General features: G+C 42.9%; 3 protein-coding genes across 15 annotated transcripts in view; 1 reads left to right on the top strand and 2 right to left on the bottom strand.

Annotated features, from left to right (window-relative positions):
* Positions 1–121: 121 nt before the first annotated feature.
* On the bottom strand, positions 122–961 carry NCBP2AS2 (NCBP2 antisense 2 (head to head)). Its single transcript, XM_059163065.1, has one exon. It carries the CDS (start codon positions 848–850, stop codon positions 551–553), a length of 300 nt encoding a protein of 99 aa, XP_059019048.1. The 5' UTR covers positions 851–961; the 3' UTR covers positions 122–550.
* Positions 962–997: 36 nt separating this feature from the next.
* Positions 998–15,115, top strand: part of NCBP2 (nuclear cap binding protein subunit 2) — a 49,437-nt gene continuing 35,319 nt past the window's right edge. For 8 of the 10 annotated variants that reach the window (XM_059163053.1, XM_059163057.1, XM_059163060.1 and 5 more), the window contains exons 1-4: positions 998–1,156; positions 4,390–4,571; positions 7,005–7,143; positions 7,781–7,848. In XM_059163053.1, the coding sequence (XP_059019036.1) occupies positions 1,079–1,156; positions 4,390–4,571; positions 7,005–7,143; positions 7,781–7,848 (467 nt within the window). In that variant the 5' untranslated portion in view covers positions 998–1,078. Of the gene's footprint in view, positions 1,157–1,728; positions 2,015–4,389; positions 4,572–6,921; positions 7,144–7,780; positions 8,261–15,115 lie in introns of those variants that run through there. The other 2 variants (XM_059163061.1, XM_059163063.1) reach the window with 2 other exon arrangements.
* SENP5 (SUMO specific peptidase 5) overlaps positions 9,430–15,115 on the bottom strand; it is a 56,278-nt gene continuing 50,592 nt past the window's right edge. The window contains exons 9-10 of one of the 4 annotated variants that reach the window (XM_059163044.1): positions 13,588–13,638; positions 9,430–12,714 (exon numbers count right to left, since the gene is read on the bottom strand). In XM_059163044.1, the coding sequence (XP_059019027.1) occupies positions 12,604–12,714; positions 13,588–13,638 (162 nt within the window). In that variant the 3' untranslated portion in view covers positions 9,430–12,603. Of the gene's footprint in view, positions 14,818–15,115 lie in introns of all 4 variants that reach the window. The other 3 variants (XR_009350930.1, XM_059163043.1, XM_059163045.1) reach the window with 3 other exon arrangements.

The following is a 15,115-nucleotide window of genomic DNA, read 5'->3' as shown; positions in this document are numbered from 1 at the left end:
ATTACCAAGTGCCAGCACAGAACAAACACTCAAAATGGGTTAACTAGTATTACCATGGGCCTGTAGTCCCCCTGACCCCTAACCCATCTCGCGAGATAAGTACCACACTCACACCCATTACTCGGCTCACACATTTAATCAGAGGATTTTGGCAGCTGCGTCTTTCCATCCGTGCTCTCCCCTGGAAGTGGCGCGCTGCGCTATCAGGGCAGAAGCAGCATCACTGAGCACGAGTTTGAGTCCCACTCGCAGAGGGCACACGCCTCCGGCTGTGGTTCCGTTCAGGGCTCTCTGTACGTGGTGCACCAGGCTCCCGGCTTTGGGGCGGGGGGTGGTCGGTCATTTCTTCATGCCGTGCCCAGTCCGATCACAGGGCTTCGCCGGGGACGTCGGTTTGGCCTGGGCTTTCTGATGAACGAGGCCTCTGAAGGCAAACAGTCTGATTCCGGATTCAAAGCCGTGCACTGCGCCCAGGATGACGGCTGAGCGCCGAGGCCTGTGTCGAGCCCAGAAGGGAAAGCCGGCGACCCTGGCCCGTCCCGGCCTGGGTTTAGGGGTTATCGCCCGGGCCCCTCTGGTTACCTGGCGGTGACCCCGGGCGTTCCCGGAGGCCGCGGCGCAGCTCCTCTGCGAAGGTGTCCCTGAAGCGGGCAGCGCGGCGACCTAAGGAGCCCGCGGGCCCAGCCGCGAGGGCTCGAAGACGCCGGGCTGCGTCCTGGCCGCGCAGCTGGGCCTGCATCAGCGCGAAGGCCGTGAGCTGCGCCGCACGCCGGATGGGCTTAGACTCGGACAGACGCTCCACCAGCTGCGGGCTGTGAAGCAGCGCGGCCAATAGCCGCCGAAGCACCATCCTCAGAGCGACCCGGAACCCGAAGCACGCCGCTCTCGCTTCCGACGGGCGACAAATAAGGACGGACCCCGGCTGCGCCCGCGCAGCCCGCTGACGACATTCCTGCGCGGGGATTGGTCGACAGGATGCCTACGTTTTGCTTCCGCTTCGCGCGTTTCCGCTTCCGCCACCGCCGCGGCAGTCTCGTTGTGACTGGAGTGGAGGCGTTTTCGTTCACCTCTCTGCACTATGTCCGGCGGCCTTCTGAAGGCGCTGCGCAGCGACTCCTACGTGGAGCTGAGCCAGTACCGGGACCAGCACTTCCGGGTGAGGGAGGCCGGGCCGCGAGAAGGGAAGGCCCAGGGCCAGAACGCTGAGAATCGGCTTGCTCTTTTCTCATTATGTCGTTTTCCGTTCTTTGGTTTCCCGAAACGCGAAGTGAGGCCCCGGGGCCTGCTGGGGAACGGAGCCGCAAGGGCGTTTGGATACCACTGAATTCCCTTATCTCATAGAGCACCTGAGGCTCGCTGCCCCATTCCCTTGCAGCTGCTGCCTTTCCCAGGCCAGTGCAGAGGAATTCCCGTGGCGGTAGTAACGGCGGCTTGCATTTTTTGCGCAGGCTTTGCGTCGGGAAAGTGACTTTGTGATATGAGGGGCAGTGGTGTCCTTTGACGGCTGGAGTACGGGGAAGGAGGGCGTTTTCCTGAACCACATCCTCTTTATAACTTTAGTTTTAACTTAGCTCAGCCCTGTGGCGCGTGGAACCCTTCCCTTCTTGGTTTCGTAGAACGGTCCTACTAAGTTCTACGCGGTAGCTAGGAGACACAAAGTTGAGCTTTGTCTCCAACCGTAAAGAATCCTCACGGTGGGCAGGGAGACTGTCCAGGCTCGGCACTTTAAGAGTGGAGGTGTCAAGCGCAGAGAACTCGGTTTCAGAAGAGAGGTTTTAGTTTGGTCTATGCCATTGTGTTTTTTATGGGAAAAGGGAAGGCGGCAAATATTTGAGGTGGGCTGCTCAGTCTCAACAAAGGCGGGGACGAGGTGGTGCGACACTGGTCAACCACTGATTATTAGGTAACTTTTATTGAGGGCTCTTGCTTAAACCTGTTAAGTCCCAGAGGGAGAGGGAAGACCGTGTCCGCACCCTAAGAGTTTCTAATTTTCCAGTAAGGATTGTAAGTGCCGGTAAGTGATCATAATCTAGAGCAGAAATGGTGAGGGGAAAGGGAATCTTGTGAGGATTCAGAAAAGGGAGGCGGCGGGTGAAAGGAAAGGAGGGACGCGTTGGGAAGAGGGTCGGCGTGGAGGGTACAGCGTTGTTAGCGGGGTGTGGGGAAAAGGGAATTTTGTTTGAGGCCAAAGTGAGGAAGGCCTGAAATTCATTCACTAAGGCAGCCGTTTTTAAATGCTGCCAAGCAAGGTTTTCACTTCTGTCTCTTACAGTTCTTAAGTTCCACATTACCATCTTGAATTTCAGGCATCCAGTGAGAGTAAAAGTGTGAAAGGTTTCAACTTGTGAAAGGTTTCAACTTGTTCTGTTACTCGTCTGTTTAGTCTAAGGCTTGCAGCTTTATTTACATAGTAATAAGATACTGTCATGAGGAACTTCTAGAGTTCCCTGAATGGAATCCAGGTTAATATACCTTAAGTAAGGATTTACATCACAGTTGTCTTAAACTATACGCTGTTTAGGTTACTTACATGTGTGAGAGGAGTGAGGAAGGCCTCCTGGGTAATTTCAATAAATCTTTTAACAGCAGTGATATAAGTAAGGTGAATCTACTTTCTGTAATGCCTCATTCCAAAGTTCTGAAAACTTGTTTTTAATGTAGAATGACTTTACCCTGTGGACTTTTTAAGAAAGTGTGAGATTGAGCATAAGACTGGGTTTGGGGTGGTGGCAGAGACTGGGTTTGGATTCCACCTGCAACTACTGAGTAGCTGTATGACCTTGAACAAGTTACTTAACTGTCAAGTGTAAAATAAGGCAAATAGATTAGGACCTGCTTCATTCACTTCTGAGAATTAAATGCAACTTCTTACATGGAAATCTCTGACCTGTGACCCCTTGATTCGCCCTAGAGGAACATGTACCTATTTTGGTGTATGAGACCTTTTATATTCGTACTTCAAAAAATGTGTATTTTGGAGCATACCCTTCACGTTCTCACTGTGGTCATCACTGTCTCAGAGATGTTACTTGTAACTGCATGTGCATATACATTTTTCTTGGGGCTGCATAGTTTTTATATTTATTGATGTACCATAATTTATCTCATCATTTTCCTTTTGATGTGATTTCCTTTAGATGGTTTCTTTATCCCTCCAGTCTGCCACTGAATGTGATCACGTGAGACCTGTTATGCTGAGCTCTATGCTACAAAGCTTTCAGAGACAAGTAATGCAAAGTCTTGTTCTTGGAGTGAAGGAAACTGGATCAGAATTATATATGGTGTAGGAAATGAACACGGGAGGTCTCTTGAAAATGCTCTAGGGGCCTGAGTGTAGATCTGTTCAGCTACTTTTCAAACTGGAATACTACTGTACAGTTGGTGTTAGAGTCTTAACCTGAGAGTCTGAGAGCAGGTCAGTGGATAGGCCTTCTTTTTAGTTATTAGCATTTGTCCTCCCCAATGTGGAGGTCAGAAGAGAAGGTGAGAGGACACGAACACCTGGTTTCTCTGCAGGCGCATAAAATACCATATCTAGCCCATGAGGAGCCCCAGGGTTTGTCAGGTGGGTTGGCCAAAGGGCAGTTATATTCTTGTCTCTGGCTTCATCCTGTCTTCCAAATTAGGAAGACTGTCAAGAACCTAAGTTCTCAGGCGCCTGGGTGGCTCAGTTGGTTAAGTGTCTGCCTTCAGCTCAGGTCGTGATCCCAAGGTCCTGAGATTGAGCCCCACATCAGGCCCCCTGCTTGGCAGGGAGCCTGATTCTGCCTCTCCCACTCCCGCTTCTGTTCCCTCTCTAGCTGTCTCTCTCTCTGTCAAATAGATAAAATCTTAAAAAAAAAAAAAAAAAAAAAGGCAAGCTCTTGTTTTTAGTGATCACTACCTTTTCTCCTAAACTCAGAAAAATATCTGAGCATGTAAACCATCTAAGCAGTTGTTTTAAACATTTTTTTCTTTGGGAATATTATAGGGGATACCCTATCTCTGAAAATCCATTTATTTTCATTACAAAAAAAGCCTTTCTAGTATATTGGTTCAAGGTCCTGAAGTTAAATTCAAGCAATGGGAGGTGCCAGTGCTGAGGATGTGGAGCTGGCAGAGAAGGCAGGCCATTTGCATGGCAGTCCAGCCCAGGAGGAAGGCCACATGCTTGACTCTTCAGTGGTGACTGTGTCCCGAAAGCAGGCTGGACCTGCAGAAGGGCGTCTTCGAATGTGAATGCCTGTTTCTGTCTCTCTCTTTGGCAAGGGATTTGTGGTAGACTGGGATGATGACAAAAGCTGATTCCCAAATTAGAATTAATGAGTTTTTGCCATACTTGGGCATACTATTTAAGCAGGACTCTTTTTGGATTGTGTTGCTTAACTTTTTCTCTCTTTGACATTCCAGGGTGACAATGAAGAACAGGAAAAATTACTGAAGAAGAGCTGTACGTTGTATGTAGGAAATCTTTCCTTTTACACAACTGAAGAACAGATCTATGAACTCTTCAGCAAAAGTGGTGACATAAAGAAAATCATTATGGGCCTGGATAAGATGAAGAAAACAGCATGTGGGTTCTGCTTTGTGGAGTATCCTTCCTGTGTGTCTGGCATAGCTATTGGGTGAGGGTGGGGCCAAGAGTGGCTAGTTTAAAAAAAAAATGAATGAGGCCATCCACTAATTAGCATCCCTGTACTTTACCTCTACCTCTCCTTCCTTCATCTACCTCTTACCTTCTGCCCAATGTGTTTACACTCCTGCATTGTGAACGCTGCTGACATTTATATTCTGTTCTGAATATTTATATTCTGTTGATTTTTTTAAGAAATAATCTTTTGAAAATAGATGCTCATGGTGTTTACAGAAGTATAAAGGGTATAGTGAAAATAAAAATCTCTGTACTGTTCTAAACCCAGAGAGTTACTGGTCTCTTGGGTAGCTTTCCAGCAGTGATCCTGTGGATGCGTGGTAACCTACTGCATGCACTGTTTTTTCCCCCACCTTAGAGATTATGTTCATGCACATAGGTCTACCTCTTTCTTAAGTGGCTGTGTAGTATTTTGTTATGTAGATATATATATCTTGATTTTATGTAAAGTCAAAACCAAACTATTGTCTCCTTGGAAATTCAAATATTGGACCTCCTGGATTTTTTGCTTGGGTTTTTTTCTCCTAACATTTTCTTTTTTGGTCATTTTGTTTTATAGTTCTTAGAAGTTTCCCAGACCTCGTCTAACATATTTTTAAAAAATTTTGTGCCCCAAATTACCAGGGTATTTTTTTTTTCTTTTTGGGGGGTTGTGTTTATGCTGTAAATTTTCCTTAAATATTTGGTGATCCCTGGGTTTCCAGTCATAATTACAGGAAAGAAGACTAACTTTGTGGGCCCAGGCAGAGCTCTCTCAAGTTGTTGCCTCACCTTTGTTATATGTGGGTTTCCCAAATGCCAGAATGAAAAGAGATTCTATTTTGACTTAATAACATCAAAGACACTGCCCTGTAGGGTTCCTCCAGTTTTTTCAGAACTCTGTTATTCTATTTTTATTTGCCTGGGTTTAAAGATTTTATTTATTTTATTTGACAGAGATTACAAGCAAGCAGGCAGAGAGGCAGGCAGAGAGAGAGAGGAAGAAGCAGGCTCCCTGCTGAGCAAAGAGCCCGATGCGGGGCTCCATCCCAGGACCCTGGGACCAGGACCTGAGCTGAAGGCAGAGGCTTTAACTCACTGAGCCACCCAGGCACCCCCTATTTGCCTGGGTTTAAATGCCTTCCTGCTAGCAGGTCATCTTCCCACATACAGACCTTTAATTAAACCCTATTTGCTGTCTCCTTCTTTAAGCCCCTTCAAGAATATTTCAAACTGTGACTTTTCATCTGTTAGCACTCTTCCTTCATCTTTCTTGAACCTCTAGTTTGCTGATAACCTCTTCTATTCTTTGGGTGTATGTATCTTTTCTGTCATTTTAATGGGGTCTTGAAAAGGAAATGAGGAATGTGCTCACTCTGTCAGCTTGAACTAGAAGCCCTACTTTCAGACCTATTCCAAAATTTTTATTTTGGTGTCTGATTTCTGCAAGCTACTTCCATTCTCCCTTGAGACACAAGGGTCAGGAGTGCCCAAATTTTACATTTGCCTCAGGTGGCAATAGCATCAAAGTTCACAGGGTATAGGGAAAACAATTGAGAAGACACAAAGCAAAGAAAATCCACCATGTGGGGAATATTCAGCCCCTGAGTACTGGAATGGTTTTGCATTTGTCTTGTGTGTCAGAGATCTACAATCAAAACAGTAGATGATTACCAAGAGAAGCTGCCATTGCCAATGTTTCTCCTCACTTTGCCCTTTTATCATGCCATTCATTTAGCAAAAAGTTACCGAATGCCCATTATGTGCTAGGCATCATGTAGGTGTTGGACACTGGGATTTTAGCAAGTGCTTCCCTGAGCGCAGCTAATGAGCATAATTGCTTATGGACTTTTTAAAAAATATCACCCCAAAGATAGATTGAGTGGATCTGATTAAATAGGTTTGGGAGCAACTAACTTGAGTGATAGGATACTGAGTCTTCCTTCTAAGGAAATGCAGTGGCAATTCCATGTGCACTGTAATCTTCTCTTTTTTATTAAAGTTGTTGTATTTGCATTTGGAATTTACAGTTCCAAATTTGGATGCTTTTGTTTCCTTGGATAAGTGTGCAGTGTGGGCTCTAAACCTGCACTGAACATATTTATACTTTACAAACCAAAATATGGGGACAGTGGGACAAAATAATCATCAGCATGATTTTCCAGGAAATCACGATCAGTAGCCTTGGATAAATCGTAGTGGACTCTGCAAGTGCGCCTGGACCAACCTCTAACAGGGATGTGCAAACCAAGTTACTGTCTCTGAAATCCATCTGGTTAGATTTGTTTTTGTATTCTTTCTTAACAACTCAGTTTCATTTAGATGTGGCTTCCTCTGTTTCCAAAAAATGTTTGGAGAAATGCTATACAGTGTTCCTTAATGCTTCCAACTTAAGATACTATTCAAGAGCAGATGCGGAAAATGCCATGAGGTACATAAATGGAACTCGTCTGGATGACCGGATCATTCGCACAGACTGGGATGCAGGCTTTAAAGAGGGCAGGCAATATGGCCGTGGGCGATCTGGGGGCCAGGTATGCAGGAAGGGTTCTCTTGGCTCAGTCTTTGCCTGGTAGTCCATTCCTAGTGACAAGGGCTTTGTCCGTTTATGTTTGTTCTTTTAGAAAACAGTTTTGTGCCCTTAATTTTGGCTTGAAGTGAATATGAAAACTACACATTAGGATTGGTAAATTATATTCTGTACATTTTCATAAGCCACTTATTGGACTTCTCCTGGGGGCTATTTTGCACTTGTGAGGGTCTTAAACAAAAGGAAAATGCACTGAAATAAGTTTTAAGTTTCTGATTGTAAAATAGCCTAATTTAAGTACTTATTCTTTGGAATATACTACTTCTCAGTGCTGGTGAGTATAAGCATGATGTTTGGTTAAAAAACTAAAAAACAAAAAAACCACCAAAAACATATTAGGTAGGGGCACCTGGCTGGTTCAGTTGGTAGAGCACATGACTCTTACAAAACCAGTAGGTAATCTTAATTTTGCAAGGCAGTTGAGCTTTATATCCGTTGCTCAAGAAAATGTCATGTCCTGATTGAATGTTCACATTATGGTACCTGAAAAGGCTAAGCAGTTTACTTGCTAGTGTGTTTGTGGGAGGTGTATTCCTTACACCAGTCTTCTCTATAATGTAATTGTATTCTTTTCAATTAAGGTACGAGATGAGTATCGGCAGGACTATGATGCTGGGAGAGGAGGCTATGGAAAACTGGCCCAAAACCAGTGAGTGGTGAGACCCCATCATGAAAACTCACTCTTTGGCCTGTTGAATTTGCCGTGTATTACCCAAGGTCTGCAAACCTGCCCACGTTTACCATGCTTTGATCAAGGTCTCTACTGAGCTGGAACCCTTTTCATGGTTTTCTTTTGAAAACTATTAAAGGACAGAATCCAAAGGAATGCCTTTATTCTGTAGTCTTAGGATCTTGTCCATATGTCAAGTGGCCAGAATGATTTTATGTCACTGTTATCAGAATTTGTGTTCGGTGGCAACAGATTTGTTCTGTCAGCCCAAAACACCACACTTCTTTTAGGAAGATGGAAAATTTTAAAAAATTGATAATAGATTCATGGTCTTCATGGGGGCCTTAAAATTTTTTCAGTTTGCAGGAAATAAAAAGGTGTAATAAATGGGGTTTTGCTATGTTGTATAACTTTGAATTAGTGAGATGTTTGACCGGAGTTTGTTTTCTGTCTTGAGTTCTGGTCTCTAAAGCCAAACTTAGAGGAGTCAAGGGAGCTTCCTAGATTACTGATGCAGAAGCAAGCCTTAAAGCACTGCCCTGGGCTTGTATGCTTTATGCTTTATGTATTAAGACTTTACTAGCATTTACTGTACACATTTTCAAAAGATGTTTTCTACTTAAAGATTCATTTTCAGAGCGATCTCAGGAATGGACTGGGTTTAAAAAAAAGAGCTTGAAGATCAAGAGGACACTTACAAAGAACAATCAGAATTGCTTCCCATAGGAAATGTTTCAGCCAGTTTTCATTTGAAGTTTTTTCCCCCCCTAATTGTGCTTGCCGAGTTTCAGAGGCTGGATAGTGACCTGATAGTCTCTATAGTGAAGGGAGTCTGTAAAATTTATTTTGCATTTAAAGGTACAAGGTGATCTCTCTAATATATATGAACTACTGCTCATTAAACTGTTAGTCTAATATGATTTTCCCTTACTTAAGTGAAATTTTTTCATCTAGCAACAGAGTATCTCATAACTTCCACTAGAGTTGTTGAAAGTTGGTGCTGAAGTATCTCAGTGTGAACATCTTTCCCATTACAGTAAGTATAGGTTCTCACATTAAATTCAGGCTGACTTTTGGATTATTAAGAGCTATAACTAGTTGTAAGTGCTTAGGAAAGAACCATCTGCAGATGTTTAATGAGGACACAGCATTTTGAAAATTTCTTTGACACTGTAGTTTGAATTAACGTATTTTACAATTTTGTAGTAAAAACATAACTCAAGATTTCTACAGGCCTTAAAAACCACAGGCATTTGAATTGTCAAACCCAATTATCATTGTCTCTGCCTACATGTCACCTATAAAGAGTGACACTGGAACTCTTACTCTGGAATATTTAGGAGTAAGGTGAATTTGCATGTCTGTTTTGTGATTTGACAGGTACCTAATACGGTAGCCACTAGTGATGCTTAGAGAACCCTGCCATCATTGCAGAAAATTCTGTTGGCAGTGTTACGGAAGGGTAGGCTGCTTAGGGCCTACACTGGTCACTGTTCATAAATGAGCCTTGTCATGACAAGAGCATGCCTTTGAAGTACATGTTATTCAAGAGAACACACATTTATAAAGGTATTTAGTTTATTTTTCAAAAAAATATTTTTGCTAGAAGGTTTGAGTAATTTTACATGATCACAATCTTTAAATAAATTCTTTTTCTGACCAAAAGGTACCATTTAAGTGAACAGCTTATCTAGGCCTGTTTTTGTAACACCCAAATACAATTAGCACTTCTCTGATGATATATTCTCTAGATCTTAATTATCTATAGGCCAGGAGGCAGAGCCTCACACGCAATAAAAGCAGGTGTTTCGCAACTGCTGATTAGTTCGGTTTCTTAACATAATTAAACAGAGCAGGTAGTCAGTATATTCAGTTCACACTATTAACACGCCTGAAGGGTCTGATACACCCAGAGCTCTCCCAGTCAGCACTTCTAATGCAGGGAAACAGTGAAGCAAAACTGCAGAGAAAAAGGGCGGCTCTAGACTAGTGCTGGCTGTGTCCCAGTTAGGGCTGTTCTGTTCCAACTATGAATCCAGCGTGACCGGGGTCACTGATATTCAGTGATAAGTAGAAAATACAGTGCAAAACCAAAAAGTGATTTGGGGACTTTGGGCAGCAACTGCTGCTTTTTACTTCCTTACGTTCCCTTTCTTAAGAGAACTCAACTAAAAGCTCAATTAAATCTATATTCATTGCTACAGATTTAATGTAAGGACAAATCATTGGATAGAAAGAATTATAGTAAGTTTGTTGATGGACAGGACTGGGCACAGCTTGAAGGCACATCGTAAGCAGCTTTTAGTTTGTACAAGGCCTGCACTCAACCCCAAAAGCATAAGGGCTGCCCACCTTGTGGGCACCCAAACAATTCAGTGCCAAGCTAGTGACAATAAAACAATGCCTGCCTCTTCCACCAGCAGTCCAGACTACATTTCAAAAACGTCTTTGTTGCAAGGAAGAATTTATTGCAAACATCAGGACAAAGGCCCTTCTGATACGGGGCTAGGGCTAAATAGAGGTTCACACCTAATCATGAGTAGGGGGAAAAAGCAACTATGTGTGCTTAAACCAAGTTCCACCAACAGAGAAACATTTTGAACCACATTCTTAAAGTATCTGACATTTAGGCAAAAGCATGCTGGACAGTGCACCTCAAGGCACCTTCTTAAAGTGGAAGTAAAAGGGAAGCTAGCCTTGGACAGTTCACTTTAGTTACCTATGTGCACCCCTGCCTCAGCACCCAGAAGGGTGACCATTTCTCAGACTGTAGGAAACGGCAATTCAAGTTTGGGACATGAAGATTCAGGACTCAGTTTTGGTGTCTCTTCTACATACCTGGTTCTGTCAGTGAGGAGGTGAGCGGGAGCTCTGAAGTTTAAGATAGTGGGAGTCCACAGCCTAGTTATACTGGCTACTTTGTATAACTACCTCCCTGCCCCCCAAAAGTTAGGCAAATATCTTACATGCAGATCTGAAAAAACTTCACGTTTGGGTAATTACGTTGGAAAACCTCAAGATATTGTCCCTGCTTAAGCTGTCCTCTTAATGATGACATAACCCTAACTGTAGCAGCATAAAGTGCCTCTGATTGCAGTAAGAAATACTGAGCTGGTTTTACAGTAAGTCCAGAGGGCTCTGGAGAGTACTGGGGCTCTTTACAATGTAAACATTGGTGTTGGTGCTTGGAATGTCGGAGTGGGAACCCTGCGTGTAAACATGTTTGGACTCTACCCTCGACTGCTGGCAACCTCACCTTCTGGCCAAGTTTAAACTGCATGTTTCATCTGCTTATTTCAATAGTCACACCTAAACAGGCATAATGCCAAGTATCTTCTGTCATTTACTTGGTATTCTGTGTAAACTTCTGAGACTCTTACATACACCTTTGTGTTTTTTTCTGCCCCAGTTCAGAAAAGATAATTGGGTAATTTAACATGCATCTTTCCAGATTCCCTTTCCTTTCAAGTATCACAAAAGGCTAGAATAAAGATGCAAGATCCATTACTTTAATCCTACTGCAGCTAAGCATAAGGACAGGGTCACTTCTGCTTTCCCCCAGTAGGCAAGGCTGATAGAAGTGAAAAAAAGACCCCAGCGCTGGAGTCTCAGGGTGGTCAGGGAGGCCAGATGAGGAGCCCTGCATGCTGCTGAGATGACCAGAGGGAAGAGCAAAACACATTATCTGCTGTGCTCCTCTGCAGTCCAGTCTTGTTACCCTTCCTCTTCTCTCCTCCCTACCCATCTGCAAAAGACCTGGTCAGTCTTTAGTTTTGAAGATTTAGATTTTAAACACCTTTGGGGAAAAAAAGGTGTTTGGCAAATCTTAATTTCTTCCATATGGGAGACCACACAAGGATAACAGCTTGTACTCAGAAAGGCTGAATTCTCATGTGTTTGACCACTAGTTTAATGGATATTAACATTTTTAATGGGCCAAAACCAAAAATCCAGAGAATTCAGTATTCCAGCCAAAGCCTTCATAAGACTTAGGCCTTTTTGTTACAGTTCTTAAAGCCAAGATTGAAATTTCTCATGTCTTAACTGGACATCCAAAGTTGTCTTTTCCTCCCACCTCAACCAACTCCTCCCGAAGTAGGCACTGTGCTTTACATGTGCCTCTCTAAACAGAACACACCAGTCAGGTTTTGGCCACTTCTCACCCTTCAAAAGGAATGCAATTCACTCGGCAAGACTCACTTGGGAGAGGGAAGTCAGTGAAAGGTGCAGCAGGTAAAAGGACTGTCTTTGTCAAAACCACCACACCTAGCTACCCTTTACACCCCAGGGAACAACTATCATTCTCAGAGTTACGTTGAATTAAAAACATCCTGCACTTTTAGGTTCTGGGATTAAATTTTAAACCTGTATTCAGTTCATGTCTAACTAAGTTTCAAAAGCCGCACCAAATCTACTAGGCTTTTTTTTTTTCTTTTTTTTAATACTCTGCACTGCATGCTCTGTCTATATGCATGCGTTTGGATAATAAATATTAAATATGGGGGGGAAACACACGGAATCCATAAAATTAAAAATGAAACCAAACTGAACATTAAAAAATCGTACACGGTAGCTAGAGAAATGAATAGGGCAAAAAAACAAATTTGAGGTAACAATAGTGGCCCAACACCACTGAACTGAAATATCTGTAAAAATTCAACTAAGTGTTTGGAGATTCAAGTAACAAACCATCTGCTTCAACTTGGTCAGACCTCCCAGAGTCCCTGCTGAGTTTCAGTCCATGAGCCGGCACTCACACAGCTCCTTGTAAATCCTCTTCCGCACTCGGGGCATGTCCTCTTGGGAAAACTGGAAAGGCTGCTCTAAGGCGAGGCACTTGCAGTACTGCAAAGGTCGCAGAAACACTTAAGTGGCATGTGGAGCTAGGAAGCAGCCCAGTGTATTTCCCCAGATATAGACCTAATAGAATAGGGTCTAAGGCAGCGTTTTAAAGTTTGGATGTAAAACACATTGCTTTTAAAACATTTACCTCCAAATTAGAGTCACCTTCCCTGGTAAGTATCTCACTTGGGGACTCCCCTTTGGCCACACAATACTGTAAGAAGCAGAAACTGATAAAAGAGGCTCCAATTCTTCTAAAGGTGTAATGTGCAGAGACAGCAGCTAGACCTAACATAGTCTTTAAGTGAGAACCTCAGTTTGTTTTCAAACCCAAGACATTCATGAGTCAGAGGAATGAGCCCATCTTTCATGATCCTTGCAGATCTCTAAGCTCATGAATTATATACAATTTCCTTTGTAAATAAAATGTTTAACAAAATTCTCAGTAGCTCCTAAAGATCACTAAGGAACTCACAGCAGAAGAAAGCAGTTTTTCAATGTGGCCCTTATTTAAAATGTAGTTTTTACTCTGGTTAAAGACCACTTGCCAATGGCTAAAAAAAAAAATATAGTTAGTTCTGCAAATGCCAAGGGTCTACAATACAGATTGAGGTCAGTTTCCAGTGTGCCTTACTAATAACCTCTGTTAAGAGGTGGATACCTGTTGTTAATTCTTGGCTTTAGAAGGTGGTGCTTCTAAAGATAACGCATCTGAAAGTGCAGAATCTATAGCTCCCCAGCAACAAAGGAAGGGAAGGAGGAAATACTGTTACCTGTTCCTAGTGCCAGGTACATACCACAGGGGCTCCCATCTGTCTTAAGCCCAACAAATTTTAACTCACACATCCTAAATTCTGGAAAAAGAGGTATCTTTACCTGGAGCACAAAGACTCCACAGTCACTGTCATTTTTCTGTTGTGGAATACACTAAAGAGAAAAACAAAATGATCATTAAAATAAAACCTAAGTACTTGTCTTCAGATAATTTGTTTTTATGGAAAGATGAGCAAAAGACAAAAATCCATCTCTGTCCAAGACAGCTGGTGTACTGGTATATACCTCTGGTATTTAAAGTATGGGATTTTATGGAAGTATCTACCCATACCAAAGAGCAAGCAACCAACTGTAATTTACAGAACATTTTGCCTAAATGGGAGAAATAGGAAATCAAAATCCCACTTTAAAACTTCCATTTGGATTACTAGTTCTGCTGTCACAGATTACTGACCAAAATAGGATTGTGGATCAAAAAGCGTATGCCTGGACTCTGAATACTTCCTAACGATCCTGCTTAGCAGTCTCCACTTTTGATCTCCTACTACACAAATCTTTACTCTTTCAAAGAAAGCATAAAGATAAGCAGGTTTCCAAAAGAACTGGTTATGTATTCTGCCTAAAAGGGGAGTATGAAAGATCCTGACTAAATTTAGAGTACCTGGATATTCTAGTTGGGTAAATTTAGACAATTTATAAGTTCAATTCTGGTTTAAACTAAAAGACTAGGTTATTAAATACATAGTTTTTAATATGTTTAATATGTTTTCAATACATGCTTTTAAGACATAGCTGAAAGTACTTAGCTTTCAGTACAGTTCAAGGATGAACAAATCTGGTCCTTTTGGGTTTGGCTTAAAGTTTGTTTCAAGACTTTACCTCTTTTAAGATTGTGTTCAGTGATCTAGACAAACCTGAGGTCAAGGGCCTGACTCTGAATAGTTCTAATGGCCTTTGGGGAAGGTCACACCTATGCTTCAGTTTTCTCACCTATAGAATAAAGATGATGCTCATCCCTAAATGACCAATCTGCCTACCTCACAGGTTGTAAGGATCAGATAAGATCACACAGGCAAAAACACTTTGAAAACAATAAAGCAGGGACCATAAAATGTTAAGACACTGGTATCTGCGACAGCAATGAGAAGACATGCCTGGGCACTCTGCCCCACATATAGCCTGAGTATCTATAGGGCAAACGTAGTGCTGCATTCAGACTGAAACACTCAAGACACTGTCTTCCCCAAATGCCTGGTAAGAAGCCCAGTGCACTTCCTCCCTTAGTGGATCCATATGGTCTTTTCAGCATTTCTCTGGGTCTATGTGGGTCATCTGGAAATAAGAGGCAAGAGGCAGGCGCCACCAAAAGAAAAAAGTCACATATCTATTTTTTTCTTCTTTCCCCCCAATACAGCAATCATATCATTAGCAGCTGCCCCAAGGATGAAATGAGTAAATTTGTTCCCCACAAGCACTGGGAAACGAAGCCCTAGATGATCAGTACTAAACAGAGGTTTACTCTAAGCTGCCTCTCTGCAGCCTCCAGACTCTCACTGGTTATCTCCATCATCAGTCTTAAAATGCTTCTTAAAGACACCCACCCCTAAGATGATTCCATCCCCCTGACATG

Source organism: Mustela lutreola, chromosome 2 (genome assembly GCF_030435805.1).
Source record: "Mustela lutreola isolate mMusLut2 chromosome 2, mMusLut2.pri, whole genome shotgun sequence".
Classification (NCBI taxonomy): domain Eukaryota; kingdom Metazoa; phylum Chordata; class Mammalia; order Carnivora; family Mustelidae; genus Mustela; species Mustela lutreola.
This window is presented reverse-complemented; position numbering and strand designations above follow the sequence as displayed.

Bases quoted from the DNA above. Each gene is read 5' to 3' on its own strand.
- NCBP2AS2 (XM_059163065.1), bottom strand. From the start codon at position 850: ATGGTGCTTCGGCGGCTATTGGCCGCGCTGCTTCACAGCCCGCAGCTG.